General features: G+C 42.1%; 1 protein-coding gene across 3 annotated transcripts in view; it reads right to left on the reverse strand.

The window, feature by feature from the left end:
- COQ8A (coenzyme Q8A) overlaps nt 1-18,149 on the reverse strand; it is a 39,565-nt gene that overhangs the window by 19,589 nt on the left and 1,827 nt on the right. For 2 of the 3 annotated variants that reach the window (XM_048057793.2, XM_048057794.2), the window contains exons 2-4: nt 8,695-8,889; nt 4,708-5,115; nt 3,384-3,450 (exon numbers count right to left, since the gene is read on the reverse strand). In XM_048057793.2, the coding sequence (XP_047913750.1) occupies nt 3,384-3,450; nt 4,708-5,115; nt 8,695-8,871 (652 nt within the window). In that variant the 5' untranslated portion in view covers nt 8,872-8,889. The remainder of the gene's footprint in view (nt 1-3,383; nt 3,451-4,707; nt 5,116-8,694; nt 8,890-18,149) is intronic. The other variant, XM_048057795.2, reaches the window with a different exon arrangement.

Genomic DNA, 18,149 nt, shown 5'->3' on the forward strand with positions numbered 1-18,149 from the left:
CTGAGCCAAAGAATCCAGCATAAGGTGAAGCACAGACCATGGAAGGCAATCAGTGATGTTACAAGGCTTTGCATGGACTGCATCCACACATTTCATAATTCCTGTATGTTTTTCTATGAAGGTATGCTATGAAACTAACTTCTGCAGACCTTCGATAGGGCCAAGCCATGCAAGACCACTGAGCAATTATCTTTCAAACCTGAAATCCACAGATTTTATTAGCTGAGCAAAACCAGAAAAAAAAAGACTTCTCAATCACAGCATAAACAGTATCTATTAAAATGCTGATACAGTCAACTCCATTCAGATCCCACATGCAAGACAGCTACTTGGAGCAAAAAAAAGCATCAAGTCAGACAGGGAGACAATGAAGATAGGTACCTCAAAGTGATTTTCTAGACTGAGAACAAGTCCAGGATACTGCTCATGCAGTATTTTTCCTGCTGGCTTTTACCCCATTTCCAAAGAAATGTTTTGGACTTCAAAGAACTTCGAAAAAGCAAACTGCAAGATTCTCAGGAAGCTGGTTAGTAGTGTCCTCTGGGAATCTGCTCTAGAGGGTTTGGGGATCGACAAGACCTGGTCACTTTTCAAGAACCACCTTTTAAAAGCCTAGGAGCAGGCAATCCCATTGTGCTGCAAGTCAAGAAAGCAGGGCAGAAAAACAGCCTGCCTGAACAGGGAAGTCCTCCTGGAACTAGGGCAGAAAAAGAAAATACGTGATCTCTGGAAGCAAGGTCAGGCTTCACAGGGAGAGTACAAAGCCGCACTTTGCACCTCCAAGAAGGAAACAAGAAAAGCTCAGCTTGAGTTGACAACGGCAAGTGTGGTGTCAGACAACAAAAAAGGCTTTTTCACGTATGTCGACAGCAGGAGGAGGTCAAAGGAAAACATTGGACCAATACTGGGAGTGGATGGTCACCTAAGAAGTAAGGAGGAGAAAAAGGCAGAGGCATTTAATGCCATTTTTGCCTCAGTTTTTGATGATAATGACATATCTTGGGTGCCCAGACCTTAAAGTTGGAAAGTCACTGCTCCTCCAGTCGTGGTCTTCCTACTGTGGTCACCAGAACTGTAAGGGAAGAGTTGTATCAGCTCAACGTTCATGAGTCCATGGGGCCTGATGGGATTCGCCCCAGAGCACTGAGGGAGTCAGCAGATGTTATAGCTGTACCCCTCTCAACAACTTACCAAAGGTCATGGGAGGGCGGGGAGGTCCCTGCTGACTGGAAGTCAGCCAGGGTTACACCAATATACAAAAAGGGCATGAGAGAAGACCCAGGAAGCTACAGAGCTGTTAGTCTAACCTCGGTGCCTGGAAAAGTTATGGAGAAGATTGTCCTGGGGAACACTGAAAGGCATGTAAAGAACAAAGCTATTTTCAGGCAGAGTCAACATGGGCTCATCGAGGGAAAGTCCTGCCTTCGTAATGTGATCTCATGCTGTGACAAGGCCACCTGCTTGGTGGGTGAAGGGAAGGTGGCAGACGTAATCTTCCTGGATTTCAGTTAACGCCTTTAATACCATCCCTCATGGCATCCTTCTGGACAAACTGTCCAACTGTGAGATAAACAGGTTCACGATGCACTGGGTGATGAACTGGCTAAATGGCAAAGCTCAAATGGTTGTGGTGAACAGGGCTATGCTGGGCTGGCAGACTGTCACCAGTAACGCTCCCCAGGGCTCAGTTCTAGGGTCATTTCTGTTCAACATTTTTATCGGTGATCTGGATGTAGGAGTGGAGTGCATCCTCAGCAGCAAGTTTGCTGATGATACTACACTGGGAGGTGCTGCTGACTGTCTGGAGGGATGAAACACCGTGTAGAGGGATCTAGATACACTGGAAAACTGGGTGATTAGCAATAGCATGAAATTCACCAAAGGTAAATGCCAGGTACTGCACCTGGGATGGAGTAATGCCAGACTGGGAGATGAGCAGATAGACAGCAACCCTGCAGAGAGGGATCTGGGGGTGCTGGCTGACAGCAGGCTTAACATGGAGCCAACAGCATGCCCTGGAAGCCAAGAGTGTATCCCAAAATATGGTTTGCATTAATAACAACATAGCTAGGCAGCCAAAAGAGGTGGTCCTCCCTTTGTATTTAGCATTGGTGCTGTCTCACCTTGTATACTGCATGCAGTTCTGGGCTCCACAATAAAAAAAAAAAAGATGTTAAGGTCCTTGAAATTGTCCAGAGGAGAGCAACAAAGCTGGTAACAGGGCAGGACGTCATGTCCTGTGAGGAGAGGCTGAGGACACTTGGGTTGCCTAAGTCTGGAGAAAAGAAGTCTAAGCAGCAACCTCATCGCTCTCTACAAGTTGTTGAGGAGGAAGTAGAGAGGAAGGTGCCAGTCTCTTCTACTTGGTAACTGATGACAGGACATAGGGGAATGGCACAAAGCTGTGCCAGAGGAGGTTCAGACTGGACATGAGTTCCTGTACTGTGACAGTGGTTAAACACTGAAACAGGCTTCCTAGTAAGGTGGCACTGCCCCATGCATGTTCAAGAGACATTTGGACAATGCCCTCTATAACATGCTTTAGCTTTTGGTTAGCCCTGAAGAGCTGAGGCAGTTGGACTTAATGATCTTTGAAGATCCCTTCCAACGGAACTATTCTATTCTAACAATATTGGACACAATACTAGAAAAAGAGCTTGTTATAATAGGTCTTCTTGGGATTTGCCTACTGCTCCACTCTAATTTGCTAAAAAATAAATTCCAATAATCAGCCAACAACTGCTTCAAACTAAAGCCAGGCATAAACATGTTTACTGTTAATCAACTGCTACGGTTTAAAGATCTGAAGTTTAAACAAAGGCTTCAAGCGTCTTCACAATATAATCACAGGGTTCAGCAGGAGGCACACTAAAGGTGGTGGTAACACACCACTATTTTAGCTGTTGTTAAACAAATCATCTACCCTACACTATTAAGAGTGACTTCTTTCATTTCATAACAGGTATATGAAAACCAAGGTCCAGGAATCATATCAGCCTGTGGTCCTAAGAGAAAGACAAACAGAAAAACCATACCAATTCTACAGCTTTTGTTAACAGCTAGCTTGCTGAACACATCTGAAATATCCATTTAGGTAGGGAGCTTTTTTCTTTGCCAGCAATTAGATATGATAAAAGAGTGACAAAAGAGGAGATGCAAAGAGTTACTTAATTCTGACTAAAGACCAAGTTCCATAATTGCAATGAAAAAGCCCAAATCAAGCTCTAAGCCAAATCACGTGTTTGTGGGAAAGCACACTCCTATTAGCAAGCTTAACTAGAAAATGGAACCAACTCCTACGTTAGCAGGAGCACTGTCATAGCCAGCCATCAATCAGTATGTACAAGTGTGGTGACTTTGTACACACGGGTGTGCGAACTCACCTCCGAAGTTAGCGAGCCGTCCAATCCTCGTAACAGGAACCTTTCGCTCTCGGGCCCGTTCACTGAGCTGCCGCAGAAAAACAAGGCAAGGAAAACAAAAAAAAAGAAATCCACAAATGAACTGGGCATACAGTCAGATACTGCAAATTCAGAGAGCAACTTGAAAAACACTTGAAGAAGATCTCTGTGCTACAGAAAGCTCTTCTTGAACACCAAGCCGCATATGCACCAACAGATTTTCACCTGAGCACACTGCAAAACACGTATGCCTTAAACTGAAACATGCATTAAACTGAGAAATGTACAAGAGGATGTGAAAGACAGAGGAGCTAATAACCATGTTTAGAAAGCCCATTTCCACTTTTACCTCAGCAGCCCTTTAATTGTCAGCTTGGAGAAGCAGCGCAATGCCAACCCAAACTCTCTTCCACACATGCAATTAAAACTCCTGCAAAGTCATCAGGTTGACAGGACCATAGATAATTTCCTCACACACAACAGCCAGAGCAGAAGCATACAGTTTCACTGAAGCAATATCCTGAGTGTGTAAACCCACAGCAGCATCCAATAGTGGGTTTGGGGAAGGAGGAAAAAGGTCAGAGCAGATGACAAGCATCTCCACTGTGAATCCTGCTGTGGGCTTTCTGCACTGTGTTGCACGCGGGCATAAAGCCCTAAAGCAACGATCGTTATTTATGCTACTCTCCGATCTACTAATGCTAAAGACAACAATCTCTCCACCTGTAGGAGGGCTGCAAGACATAGTACAGGAAGCCATGGCCTCTGCTGAGAGAAGCTTAGGTCCAATCCATTCTTCACAGCCATAGCAAGACTGCTAGCTAAAGGGGACAGGGTCCTTCAAACAGAAGATAAACCCATTAAGAGAGTCTCCAGACCTCTGTCTGTAGACTGTCCATAGCTTCTCAACATTCCAGCCCAAGAACTGGGGTGAATTACAGACTCTTCATTACAGTAATCAACACACTGAGTCCTCACAATCCAGTGGATGGAGAGCTCTTGTTAATGTAAAGTTTAACTCTAACCCTATGTATGCATTTTAAACATCCTCTCACATTCAAATATCAGATGTAGAGGAGGTAGATATGAAAGTAGGCTGAAAACCTACTGCCAGAACAAATATCACAGAGATCAGAGTGAAGGAGCACTGACACTTCCTTCTTTTGCCTCTACAAAAAGGAACAGCAGAAGAGGAAAAAATAAGAAACACAGGAGAAGGTGAGTAAAGGACAATCCAGTATAGAAGCAATAGCACTGAGAACCCTTAACTGAAAACAAACCAAGAAAAACAAAAACAAACACATACCATCTGTTTGTAGGGTTTCTGCTCTGAACCTGTTTTGGCCTGTCTGGCTTTATCAATATCTTCAGCTGTTAATCCACCAACAGAGGAATGATCCTGGTGAAAAGCCCTATTTTGTCCAAAGGCAGTAGCGAAAGGATTTCCAGGGTCCCTAAAGCCTCCAAATAACCTTGCATCCATTTTGGGAGGGAATGGCTTCTGACTGAGGCCAGAATCTCCAGTCTCAACATTTCTAAAAGGTCCATTTGTAGTGTAAGAGTGAGATGGGCCTTCACTGCTTTGTTCGTGAGGCTTGGTAGAGGCAGTAGAGAAGTCCCTTGAAGCATCTGATGGCTCTCGGGCTGAGAAGTCATAGTCTTTCCCAAAATCCTCAGACAGATCACTTAAATTCTCCTGCTGTTTGCCCAGTTCCTGAAAACAATAATAGAAATGCTTTAAGGAAAGAACTTAAACCTGCTCACTACTCATCCACGGTCCTCAGAGAAGGGCATGCAGCTTGGCTGTCCTGTCTCTACTCATGTAATGCGTAGACTCTGGCACCGCAGACATTCACAATAAAAGCCAGGAAAAAAGAAGAGATGTGGAGGACACCTGGAACCACTGGCAGTCTCTCAGCCACACTGATAGCACTAATTAATTGACAGTTCCTCAAATACCAGTAACTGGAAATGCCTTGTTCCACACACGCTGCCAGGAAGGGTCACTAATTGTAGAGATCTCTAGAAGCAATACATTGCTCAGGAACAACAGGTGATGGGAGATACAGAATAGCATGTATAGCATCTAGCCTCAAGGCTACTTGAAGCAATACCAGGTACCTATTTATAGACCAATTAAGATAAGCCTTCCATGGCCAAGGGATTGTAGTCATCAAACAAACAAACAAACTTCTGTGCTTAGAGCAAGGATAACAGCACTTGCTCAATACTCAAGGCAAGCTTCTCCTGACAGTCTTCCGTTTTGTTCTGTCCTGTCCTGACCTGCAAGAGTTGCCCCACTGTATGGGACTGTGGTTTGGAGAGCAAAGGATTTCAATTTATTGTATTCGTTCTTTTAAAACTTCACTATGAGAAAGAAAACGGGTGATACACAGACTACCAAGATATCTGGGAGAAAACTCGGAGAGTGCTTTTGTTATTAGGGAAATGAAGGTTTGAAATCTCCATGCACAGTTTTCATGCTAGGACTGTCAAGATTCTGTTGAAATAAATGTAGTGGCTTTATAAGACAGAAATCACAATTACTAGTAACTGCAGCATTTGAAAAGTTAAAGTTGAAGACCAGACAGAAATGTGACAGTGATGTGTAAACCTATGTAAATTTGACTACAAATATATCATTTAATTATTGTCTGTGTTTTATTCAGGGCTCCATTACAGCGTATCTGCTCAGGCAGTATGTATAACTATGAAATTAACACTTCACAGATGCTCAGAATTGAGGAGGGTAGGTAGGGAAACCAACTCATAATAAACTCATCGTGGTTTTTTTTGTTTGGTTGGTTTGGTTTTTTTTGTTGTTGTTGTTGTTTTACTTCAGAGACCTACATGGTGTCCTCTGTCATCTGGTACTTGGTAACCACCTTATCTGCTCAGAGTTACAAAGATCTCCCGCTCTGGCACCTTCATTAAGCCAATGTAAAAGGACTGGAGAAGACATATTGGTCCCTCTATGTAGAAGATGTGTTTGAATTTTGTACAGTGAGCATTTATCTATGCGTGGGAACTCACTACTTGGCCCTATAATAACCTTGACAAAACAATATTTTAGGAGTGCAAGTTTATACAAAAACTACTTGAAGGAGGTTTTGTACAACATCAGTATGGGTGTATGGCTGTATACTCAAGAGCAGATGTGCAGACAAACTCAGTGCTTCTGAGTTTGTTTACACTTGTTGGAAGAGTCCACTGGATACATTGTCCTGGTTCTTGTTAAGCCAAGACAATGTATGTGTAAACATCTTGTAATTCTGAGCTGCTTAAAGCTTTCTGAAACTGTCTGTAGTTCCATTAGTGGATGACGAAGTCCCCAGAATGCCTCCCTTGTCTATGTGTCTCTCAAGTAACTATGTTTGGCCAACAAGATCTCACTGTAGTTCTGTGGGAAGTGCTAAACAAATCACCACTATGAGTGCAAAAAAGCTACTTATCATGGATGGCATTAAGCAAATGGGCTACAAGTACTTGGCGCTTTCTTTTGTGTCATGCAATTGAGCGCACATCCACTCTGCAAAATTGATGGGATATTTCAGTGAAGCACAATGCATTCAAAAAAATTTTTGTAAACAAAATCCAGTTGTCAGGAAAGGAGGGGACTCGGCAGGTCATGTTGATGGTTGGACTTGACAATCTTGAAGGTCTTTTCCAACCTAGATGATTCTATCACTTTTGAATGCAGGGAAGAAAAGTTAAAAAGTAAAATCAGTCAGCAGCAGAGCAACTCCTACTTGCTACTCCACATATTCTAATAGAAAATGTCCATTCTACCTCAGCAGCAGCAATGCCAAAGAAGAACAGTGGATGATTATAGCAAATCAACAGGATTTAAAATTCTGCTGTGGTCAGGTTAAGTAGGCAGTGTATTTTAAACTCTTTCCTAAACACTAATTACATTTCCCCTCTTTACAGAAAAAAAACAGAACATAATCTTTCCTGTTATTCAGTAGGTCTCACGATATTTTGAGCCTCAACATCAGTGAGGGCAGAGGAGAAATCTGTTTAAAATGGGGACTGTGGCCAAGCACTGACGGATGATTTCAAGCATGAAGGCCTCTCTACTTCCATACATAAATTTTAAAAGAATATCAGACAGCCAAAGCCTTGCCATAGATCAAGAAAAATGAAACATATTCACTTAATATAAAAGCTTTCCTCTTCAAAACAGAAAAAACTTACAGCTTGAACATTTGAAACATTTGAACACTTGCAATTTCTTACAAAGAAAAGCTGTTTTAGCAGCAGTTTCTCAAGCAACTCATGCATAGAACATTGTGCAGAGAAACATACATAGGAACAAGAGAACATTCTCTTTTCTTGAATGCAAAAGGGAGACGAAGGCAAAACAAAGCACTATCCCTGTGCCTGTGTTACCTTTGTCATATTTAAGTCTGCAATAGCTTTGTCTTGAGAAATACCCTAAGACTTAAATATGACAAAGGTAACACAGGCACAGATTCTAGGATTGAAGCTATAGGCAACCGTCATGACAGTCCAAGCGTTGCATAAAATATCACCAAAACCTCACCCATTAGTTTTTGCTTCAAAATCATGATCTGGGCTACAATGTCATTCTAAATGATGATTGATCTTGATTTATAGAAGTTCTTTTCCACAGACAAGCCCCGCTTTTTCCAAGAGATGGCAACATAGCAAATGTGAAGCTCTTATATATCCATCCTCATGTCTGGTAAGAGAAGCCACTGCTTTAAAAAAAAAAAAAGTCTGGCTTTCCTTATGTTCCTTATTTGAAAGCCAGTTTTTCTGAAAATCCAGCCTCAGCTGCAAGTGACAAACATGCAAACACCTGACCCCGAGCTGTTCTGGAATATATCACATGTACCAGTTCTGTGGAAAAAAAAAAAAAAGGAAGTAACACTGAAATAATTGCAATTCACTCTAGAAGAGCTCATTCACTTATTCAAACTTGAGGTAATCAATGAATGAAGTCTCAGGGAGACTGCTGACCAGTCTTTCCAAGCACTTAATCTTTGACAAGACAAAGTGAGCGAAGCATGCCTTAAACAATGAGTAACGGAAACCAGCACACTCCACCATAACAGTAACCATCACCTTGCATTCCTGTTCAAGCACTTACACTACAGAAGCCTTGGAGAATTCCTGGCATGTTCTAACATCTGCATTAGTTACCTCGCGCTTCACAGAGCTAGGTTCTGGTTCATGACAGCATTTCCTAGGCCCTCTCACAACACAGAGTACCTGGAGGAAGAGCCCGAACATCATACTAGTCTATGCACACAAGAGCTTTTCTTACCTGCACTTTCCCCCAGGCAGAACTAAACTGCTGTTCAGCAGCCACCTGGAGACTCCTTGCAACAGTAACCGCATCGCCACCAAGGATCACCTGCCGTAGCTGTCCTGCTTGGGTTTCCAGGACGGCCTTACTGAGCTTTGTCAAACCTCTCATGATCATGATGGCATCCCCCGCCATGACTTATTTCTTTCTCTGCTGAAAGATGAAAAAGAAAAAAAAAAAAAGGCAAGAGGTCAAGGAACAAGTTTGGAACTAGGTTCAAATCACTTAAGAGCCAGAGCAGTATGTACCAGACAATTTCGTTTCCCTTTGACAACCAGCCACCATAGGAATTTGTTGGCAGCTCAGATAACGCTTTAGCCAGCTGGAATGACAGTTGGCTGTCACCTTACCAGGCAAAGGTAAGGTGTCACTTCTCTGACTGTGACTGTTCATGAGTTAGGACAGAGTTCCAGGACTTCACACAAATATTCAAGTTACCATTGAATGGAGGAATCAAAGACAGATAAATTTCAGCAACACTGCAAAGGCTGTCCTAATTCCTCCCAAATGTTTAAAAAGGATTAAAGCACTAGAATTCAACTTTTGATTATCAGGCCATGGAATGTATTCTCAGTGCCTGATAACACAGATGAAGCATACTGATGGCTGCCACATCCCATTACTGCCCTCGAGCCATACCTGCTCATTTTACGTAGCTGAATTTCTTCGCTCCCATGCCAATCAGTAAGCTTTGTCTGTCCTCCAAAGGCAGTCCACTCAGTCCCTGACTTGTACCTCGTTCTGCTACTTTCAGCTGTAAACGTAACGAGGCTCAGAACACCCACCTATCGCAGCCTTGCAAACCATTTGGAATGCATCACACCACAGTGCTGTACCTTTCTACTCCATATCCCTTCCTATCTGAGGCACTCCATCTTAGATTCACAGCAGTTAATGCAATTTCAGCATCTTCAGATACAAACCAGGAACTGCAGGATGCAGGACGGTGTGAGAAGAACAAGTTAACCAACTTCTTTATCTCCAGTGACAGCTAGGCTCAGGACACTGGCTCTCATTTATCACTGTCATTCATGTAAAAGAAAATCAGGGCTGGCTGGGATGCCAAAACCATTTTGCAAGGGAGAGTTTCACCTGATTATTATTATTATTTCACTTATCTCCCACATCTTTCAAGCACAGCAAGGATTATTGACTGTAGGGTTTTAAGCAGTTTGGAGGGTCCAAGACTTGCATCTACATCCATGATTTCTGACATAGAATATGGAGGCATACTATTAGCACAAGATGCTGCCTAAGCTTCACCCTTACCTGTAGAATATTCTCTCTGAGGGTTTTTGTAAAAATCTGGCTTCAACAGGTACCAAGCACTACCAAGACCACAAATTTAAGTCATGTCCTAGGTAGGTACTCTGACATTTATTAACACCTGTTAAGCAGTGATCAAAATCAGGAATAATTGCTGTAGCCAGGAAGCGAGTATTATTTCTTACAGGCTTTAAAGCATGGTTGTTAGAAAGATAGTCAAGTGTTAGCAGCACATCTAGGTTTAGTGTGTTAGCTGTAAAAATAAAAATTAAGTTGACCCCAGTCATTATTCTGTGGTTAACCTTACAAAACCTATCCCTAAACTCCAGACCTGTAACAACTGTTATTTCTGAATCTGTCGCATTTAACCACTAGTTTAATGCTACAAAATGCACTTTTATATCATATTGTGCGCAATTCCCATTGTGAAATATATTATGAAGCAAAAGACAAACAATTCTCCTTTATAGTCTTTGGCTATAAAAGATGGCACTTGGATCATTGCTCCTGATAATCTTCTGACATCCATGCTACCATCCTCACTTTCCTACACACAGTGGTTACAGCTATCTAGGGATCATGCAAGCGGTTTCTTAGCCCAGAAGCATCAGCAACACGTTCCTATGCTGCACAGCGAAAGGATGGGCTATTACAATGTACCATTCAGCCCCACACCTCTTCGCTTGCTGAAATAGCAGCCTCTGTGTAGCAAACGGAAGCCTACAGGCAACTGACTTGCTGTTTTCAACCACCTTTCACAGATTCCCTGCAGGTAGCTAATAAACTGAAAGGAAACCACAGCTCAAGCATAAAGACAAGGCACGGCTCAATAAAGAATGCAGAAAACCCCAAGGAGAGTTACTAGCATAAAAGGCTGAGAAGCATACATGGAAAATCAAAACCTTATTCTTGCTATTTAAACAGAATTGTATCTGTAAGCTATCTACTTCCAGTTCCTCATCTTCTGAACACCAAGTGCTCACCTTTACCTGACAAAGCAAGGACAGGAAAATGCAGAGGAAACAAACACGCACACACACAGAGAAATTATTACTCCTTTGGCAACACACATCAAGAGAAAAGAACATTCAGCTAATGTCTATATCCCTTATCAAGAGCTATGAGGGTGGGAGCTAAGTGCAACAAGAACTGAACTGATTGATACTGGAGGCATTTTCCTCAGCTGGAAAAAATCTAGTTTTGTAGATCCCACACTTAGCAGGACACATGGGTCAGTTATCCTGAAAACGGCTTAGAAAGAAGACACTAATGAGGTCACTGCAGCCAGAAGGGGAAAGCATGGAAGAAAACACCTGCTAGATAATCACGAAGGGAAAAAGACTATACACAAAAAATAACCAAGAATTAGTAAATTATCTTCTTTCTTCAATGAAAAAGATGAGCACAAGGACAGACAGGAAACATGAAAACAAAGAGAACAACAGAAGATTGGTATGTAACCCCAACAATACACACACATGAATACCCAGTACAGACAGGAGGCAAGATATGTTTTTTTCTTATGCTAAGCTCTGTTCATGCTACTACTAAAACAAGAAAAAAAAAAGGCATAAGCAAGCTCTATCAAAGTGATTTAAAGAGGTTGTTTCAAACAATTGGTCCTAGCATATGAAGTTTATGTTACACTTGACTTGTCTCCTGAGGAGTCATTACCTAGCACTGGCAAAGAAGAGGCCTTTCTGTATGGACATGGACAAGTTGGTCACATCTGCACAAGCTATCAGAGTGCCTGCAAACCTGGATCAGAAAGCTGACAAATGTCAACTACCAGCTGTTTTCCAAGAATAGGCAATATCACAGTTGAATTAACCTATGGAAAGCGCCCACAACTTCTAGCATGGAAAGGGCAGCACATAACTGAGGAGGCTTAGAACCGAGCCACCCTTGGGCACTGGGCAAAATTCACATGGCAGGTGGGGGGGCTGATGTGGGTTAGATGGATCACTGGTAGGTAAACAGCCTCCTGACATCGCACAAGGCTTTGAGCCCTGCTGCAGTGCCACAAAACTAAATCAGGTAGTAATGAAAGCTGCCTGGGAGACTCCTGTGTGCAATAACCACCTGCCAAAAAGCCACTGTCCTTCAGTAAATAACCACATTTCCTTCCTTCTTCAGCGTACCAGACTACTGGACTGCAGGATTAAGCAAGTATAACAAGTAACCCAAGCACCGGAACAAAAAGCCTCACAACAGGCAACAAATAAATTGTTATATTTGTACTGTTTTCAAAACATGTCTTCATTTGTTCCTCTTCTTTTCCATGTGTTAGCATGTGCTTATGCAGACACACAGACCATTCTCTTACTCCATGTTTTTCTAGGTGCTTGTACAGCCCAGAATCCTATTCATATGTGCACATTACATGTGTATGTGTGCACATACACAGGACAGTGATTAAGCATACGGAGCCTTCTAATCCTACAGAAATACACCAGAAATATTTTTGAAAACTTTCTTCCAAACATACAGCTCTCTCAGCGCAGAGGAATTACTTCTCTACCACCAACAGTTTACTATCCCCACAAGAAAGATGCTCATCTACTGTCAATTTAAATAAACAAACAAGCCCCATACAGGCCCACCACCACAGAGCAGTTTTGCACTAGCCCACGTTCCCCTCTAGGTAATTTTAAGCGCCTACATCATCTCCAACTTCTCTTTTAAATGAGTTAAAAATGAAAAACATCAGACAGTACAAATAGTAAGGCAGATAATTGTTTACACTGTTTCCTTCATAAGCATGTAATTCAATCTCTGTGCCCTCCCCCTTCCTATTTTCCATCATCACAATCACTGTTATCTTCGTTGTATCTAAACAAGGACTATAATCTTGGAATCAGTGTTAAAACCACCCACACCACGAACGCTAAAGTAGCTGTGGCAACAATATGAAATTAAAAAAAAAATAGATGTAATAAAACGTTTTAAAAACCCACAACCACAAACAAGATACAAGTGACCAGGTACTCAGCACACTTTTTCCATGGCCCTAAGCTCAGCAGCAGACTACAGTAACTTCAAAACAAGTGTTATTCATTAAGATGCTCTGTAACTTATCTCTTTCCTTTAAACTACACTGAATATGTGCCTTGCTTATCCCTTCGTTCTTCTCTCTCCTTGCATCTCATGTACGTTTCCACTTCAAAGGAAATTTGTTTAAAGATCTGACCTGCAACAGAACTAAGAGTTCAATTATTAGACTTCTGCCCCGTGGCTTTGATTCAAGCCTCCTTAAACTAAATTCAAGTCTCTGAAAGCAACTTTAAAACTACCCTTGCACAGAAAGTTTTCCAATGCAATTCAAGACAAACACCTTTGAAAGGCAGGCAGAACTTGTTTACTCTCTGATCATTGTAACAGCAGTACGTGCACTGATAGAAGTGGGCTGCCTGGTAGACAAATGCATCTTTCCACCAGAATTCACAAGGCTTCATAACCGCTTCTGGCAAGTGACAGAAATGTAGAAATAATGCATTCACAATTAAGATCCTAGCAAGAGAGTGCATTCCCTCATTACAGTTCACTTCCCCTATAATAGTCTCGATACAATACACTAATAAATTCTGCCCCAGGCACACGTTTCCCACTACACTGATGTAGATCTGATTTGTTTTGATTTTAAAGCTAAAACTCACTCACTTTTCTCCAAGACTGGGTTCTGCTCCTGCTCCAGTAAAATAAGTATTTGCAATTCGGGGACCAAAAAAAAAAAAAAAAAGTTTCATTTACCTCATTCTAAGGTCTTTAAAATACACTATCCAGGCAAGGAAAGATTTATGCCATTTTCACACTTTCTTGCTCTGTTGCATCGTGGCTGTGATGACACTAGTTTGGTTTTCTAACTGGAGTATAAACTCTCCAAAGCAGGGGCTATCAAGCCACTACCCATCATTCACCATTTTTCCTTTCAGAAAGGCGGGTTTCTGGATGTAAGAAGTGACACACTTTACTCCACTATCCTTTGATCCTGGAATTATGAGGCTGTTTCTTCCAATCCCCATTTCAACCAGCACTGATGCAAAGCAGCATTTACAGTCCCCTCTTCCTCCACCAAGGTAATACAACCAAAAGCAGCAGTCCTCACATGATCTATTCCTCGTGAATTAATTTCACAAATAATCACATTAATCCCGACCATTAACCCTAGCGGAGGGCTACTGCGGGCCTGTCATCTTCATCCACAGTTGACTCAGTTCCAGCCACACAAAGCTACTGGGTTTTGTTGTTGCTTTTCCCTCCTTTTTATGCACTGGACACTACTTATAATAATCCTCTATATAGCTCAAAAGCTGTAAGCACAAGTGTAGCTTTAATCATGTGAATAATTCTCAAAAATACTGTGAAAAAAGTTGGTTTTTATGCATGTGGCTCCTTTATCCAGCAGCATGGACAATTGTTCATTAAAACAAAAATGGAGCATGACTGAAACACACAAGTTAACATTAGATTTGGGCAGATGTCATATTTGAAGCATATATTTAACACACTGAACTAGTAGAAGCTGGATTTACACTTTTGTTTTTATGGCAAACTTGGACAAAACCACAATTGACACAGTTAACAAGTTCCAAGACATCCCTCTGTCAGTGTTGTTATACAGCATCCCTTCAAAAACCGAATTTTCCACAGTACAAGAGCTCTAACCTGGAGCATTTACAAGAATGTTACACTAAAGCTCTACTGATCAAATCCAAATGTTTGCACTTCAAACAGAAAACAAACATGACAAACCTCTCTGTCCATGTTTGCAGAGTAGCTTTATGCTCTCCGAGTCACTTTATCAGTTAGGAGAGAAGAGACCACTGCATTCGGTGCCCTGCCTGATACACAGGGATCTGCACGGCTTCATAGCGTGAGGCTTCACACAGGCAACCGACAGGGCTCCCTGCGGAGCTCGTGCTCTGAACTTGAATGCCAAGTAGGAAGGAGGGAGGCTATCAGTTGGCAGTTGTGGGTTGTTTTTGTTTTGTTTTGTTTTTCTACACACACTATCATTTTGTAATTGTTTTTATTTCAAGTTTTACTTTTCTTAAAGCATGCAGAATGCAATTTGGAAACTGGAAAGCAATAAAAAGCTCCATCTCGCAAACAAGTGAGATTCCTTTCAAATAAAACACACCATTACTTAAGACCATATTCTTGAGAAAATGAAAGCTTTTCCTCTTGCATTTAAAGAGGTATCAAGTCTTCACTAGTACATCGCAAAGAGCTACAGAAATGGGACTGTTTTCTAAGTTCTCTATTACACAGGGAAGTCAGCAAGTAATTTACCCAAAGTTACATAACATGTCAGTGCCAGAGCTGGGAAGAGAAATAGTGCTCTCTCCTAAGCAAACCGCCCCTTACAGCATACGGTCTAGAATTCAAGTGTACTTAAAACAACAAAACACTATAGAGCAAAATGAAACTAGGATTCATAGCCAGCATCTTACCAACATATTGTTAACAGACACATCTGAAGGATTAAATGATGAACAAGCAAAGGTATAAAAAAAATATGATTAGAATCATAACTTTCTTGGAAAACTAGACACACCCTATAACTTTACTATAAATCTATCTTCCTCGGGTATAAGATGACCTTTTTCTTATAATCCTTTTTGCAGACAGAGACAGAACCACGCACGCTATGTCTTAAGTCACTACTTAAAAAGTCAGCACGAGGTACTACGCATTTTCATCTATGGCTGGCACAGACTTGCACACCGAACATAACCCCTGTTATCACTGTGAACAGCAGGTCAAACACCTCGGCCTCCCACTATTGATCCTGGAGGTGTGCATATCTATGCAGATCCCATGCCTTTCAACATTGCCCAGGAGACCAGGGTTATGTTCAAATTTAGTAACTTACAACACATACTAGTCTATTCATAGCCCCCTGAGCTCACATAGCTAAGGAGCTGGTAATGTTTCTTGTTCTGGCTGTGTCAGAATCTTTCTGTAAGAAGAAAAAAATTATAGGATGCAAGAAGAGGCAAAGGAGACTGCTGCAAGAAGGCATGAATTGATCTAATTCTCACTAAAAAGGAAGTGTTTGTTGGGAATGTGAAGGCCAAAGGCAGCCACAGCTGCAGTGACCATGAAATGGTGGAGTTTAAAATCCTTAGGGAAGCAAAGGTGATGAAACCATTTCCAGACAAACGAAGAAAATCACCAGGTGTAGTCAGCATGCATTCACCAGGGGGAAGTTATGCTCGACCAACCTGGTAAGGTTCTGCACTGAAATGACCAGATGATGGGTGCCAGGAGAGCAGTGGATAATGCCTTCCTAGACGTCAGTAAGGCTTTTGACACTGTCCCCCATAAGACAGCCATAGAGAAGCTGTTGATGTATGGGCTGGATGAGCAGGCAGGGAGTTGGATCAAAAACTGGCTGAACAGCTGGGCCCAGGGGGTAGTGGCCAGTGGCACATCTAGTTGGGGGCCAGGAACAAGTGGAGTACCCCAGGGGTCAATACTGGGTCCAGTCCTGTTTAACACCTTCATTAACAACCTGGACAATATGATAGAGTGCCCCCCCTCTATATTTGCAGAGGACACAAAACTCTGGGGAAGGACTGACTCACCAGAAGGTCATGCTGCCATCCTGCAGGACCCGGACAGGCTGAAAAGGTGTGCTCACAAGGATCTCACAAAGTTCAACAAGGAGAATTGCAAAGTCCTGCACCTGGGGAGTAACCGCCTGTCCTACAGGGAGAGGCTGAGAGAGCTGGGAGTGTTCAGCCTGGAGAAGAGGAGGCTTAGGAGGGATTTTATAAATGTGTATAAATGCCTGATATATAGGTGCAAAGAAGGCAGAGATAACCTCTTTTCAGTGGTGCTCAGTGACAGGAGAAGAGGCAACGGGCGGAGAACTGAACACAGGAGGTTCCACCTAAACATTAGGAAGCACTTCTCGACTGTGCAGGTGACCGAGCACTGGCACCTGAGGCTGTGGAGTCTCCCTCCTTGGAGGTCTTCAGAAGCTGCCTGGACATAGTCCTGTGTAATGGGCTTTAGGTGCCCCTGCTTGAGCAGGGCGGTAGGACCCGACGAACTCCAGAGGTCCCTTCCAGCCTCCACCGTTCTGTGACCGCAGTGCTGAAAGGGGGCATGGCCTATCAGCATCTACATAACAGCTCTGCCACAGTCCTCAGGCAAGTTGTTTAGTTAAGCTACTAGTGATCATACAGAGGGATACCTCTGACACTACGGTAAATCAGCGCAGCGAGCTCTATACAGCTCATAACTCACCACTAGGCCTAATCTGCAAGCTCTCAAAGATAACACACGATCTACAATATAGGATTATTTGTGCTCTCACTGCACAGATTTTGTGAGATCATATTCCATACAATACAGAATCAACATACTGTTTTTCCTGACTAGAAAAGTCAAAGCTTTACACAACTTGAAAGCCTCTGAAAACCCCAAGCTTCCCATAGTGATAGTGATATGTACAACACTTCGATACGTAACAAAATTTATGACTCCTAATTTTAGAAGAGTTCTATGAAAGAAACACTCATTTTACTTACTACCCAATTACCTCTTTCCCAGTCCCGATTACTCTCTTGCTGAGCACTGTGACATTTCAGAATACTAAGTGTTTTTACAGTACATTTAATCAGCATGCCCAAAAATCCACTGTGTAATTGGTGAAAAAGGAGATCTAAGCAGCAATAAAGAAGCTACATGAAGATCTAATCTACACACACACAAAAAAATAAATTGTAGGGGCGAAACAAACACGGTAATAGAACTTCATAAGTATAAGCTACCATCTGTACAACACTGAGATGTGTTTAGCAAGTCAGCGGAACCAATCCAGAATATACCATGACACACAAGATAAAAGAACATGATGAACACACCACCCCTAGTTTCCATATTAAAACAATTTTTAAAAGCACAGAAAAAATAAATTCTTTGCCTACAAATAAGTTCATTCACCAGCCAAGCAGTTAAACATAAGGAAAGTTAGAAACTAAGCCTTAAGCTACTACCCCTCTTCCCTTTCACTTTCTAGAAACATAATGTAACTTGACAAACAAGGTGTGAAACAACAGTCCACCACTTGCCTGTACAAGGACTGTTGGAGGACTAGAAGCCAAAACAAGCTCTGTTCCTGCTGCAAAGATTCC

The sequence above is a fragment of the Anser cygnoides genome, chromosome 3 (assembly GCF_040182565.1).
Source record: "Anser cygnoides isolate HZ-2024a breed goose chromosome 3, Taihu_goose_T2T_genome, whole genome shotgun sequence".
NCBI classification, from domain to species: domain Eukaryota; kingdom Metazoa; phylum Chordata; class Aves; order Anseriformes; family Anatidae; genus Anser; species Anser cygnoides.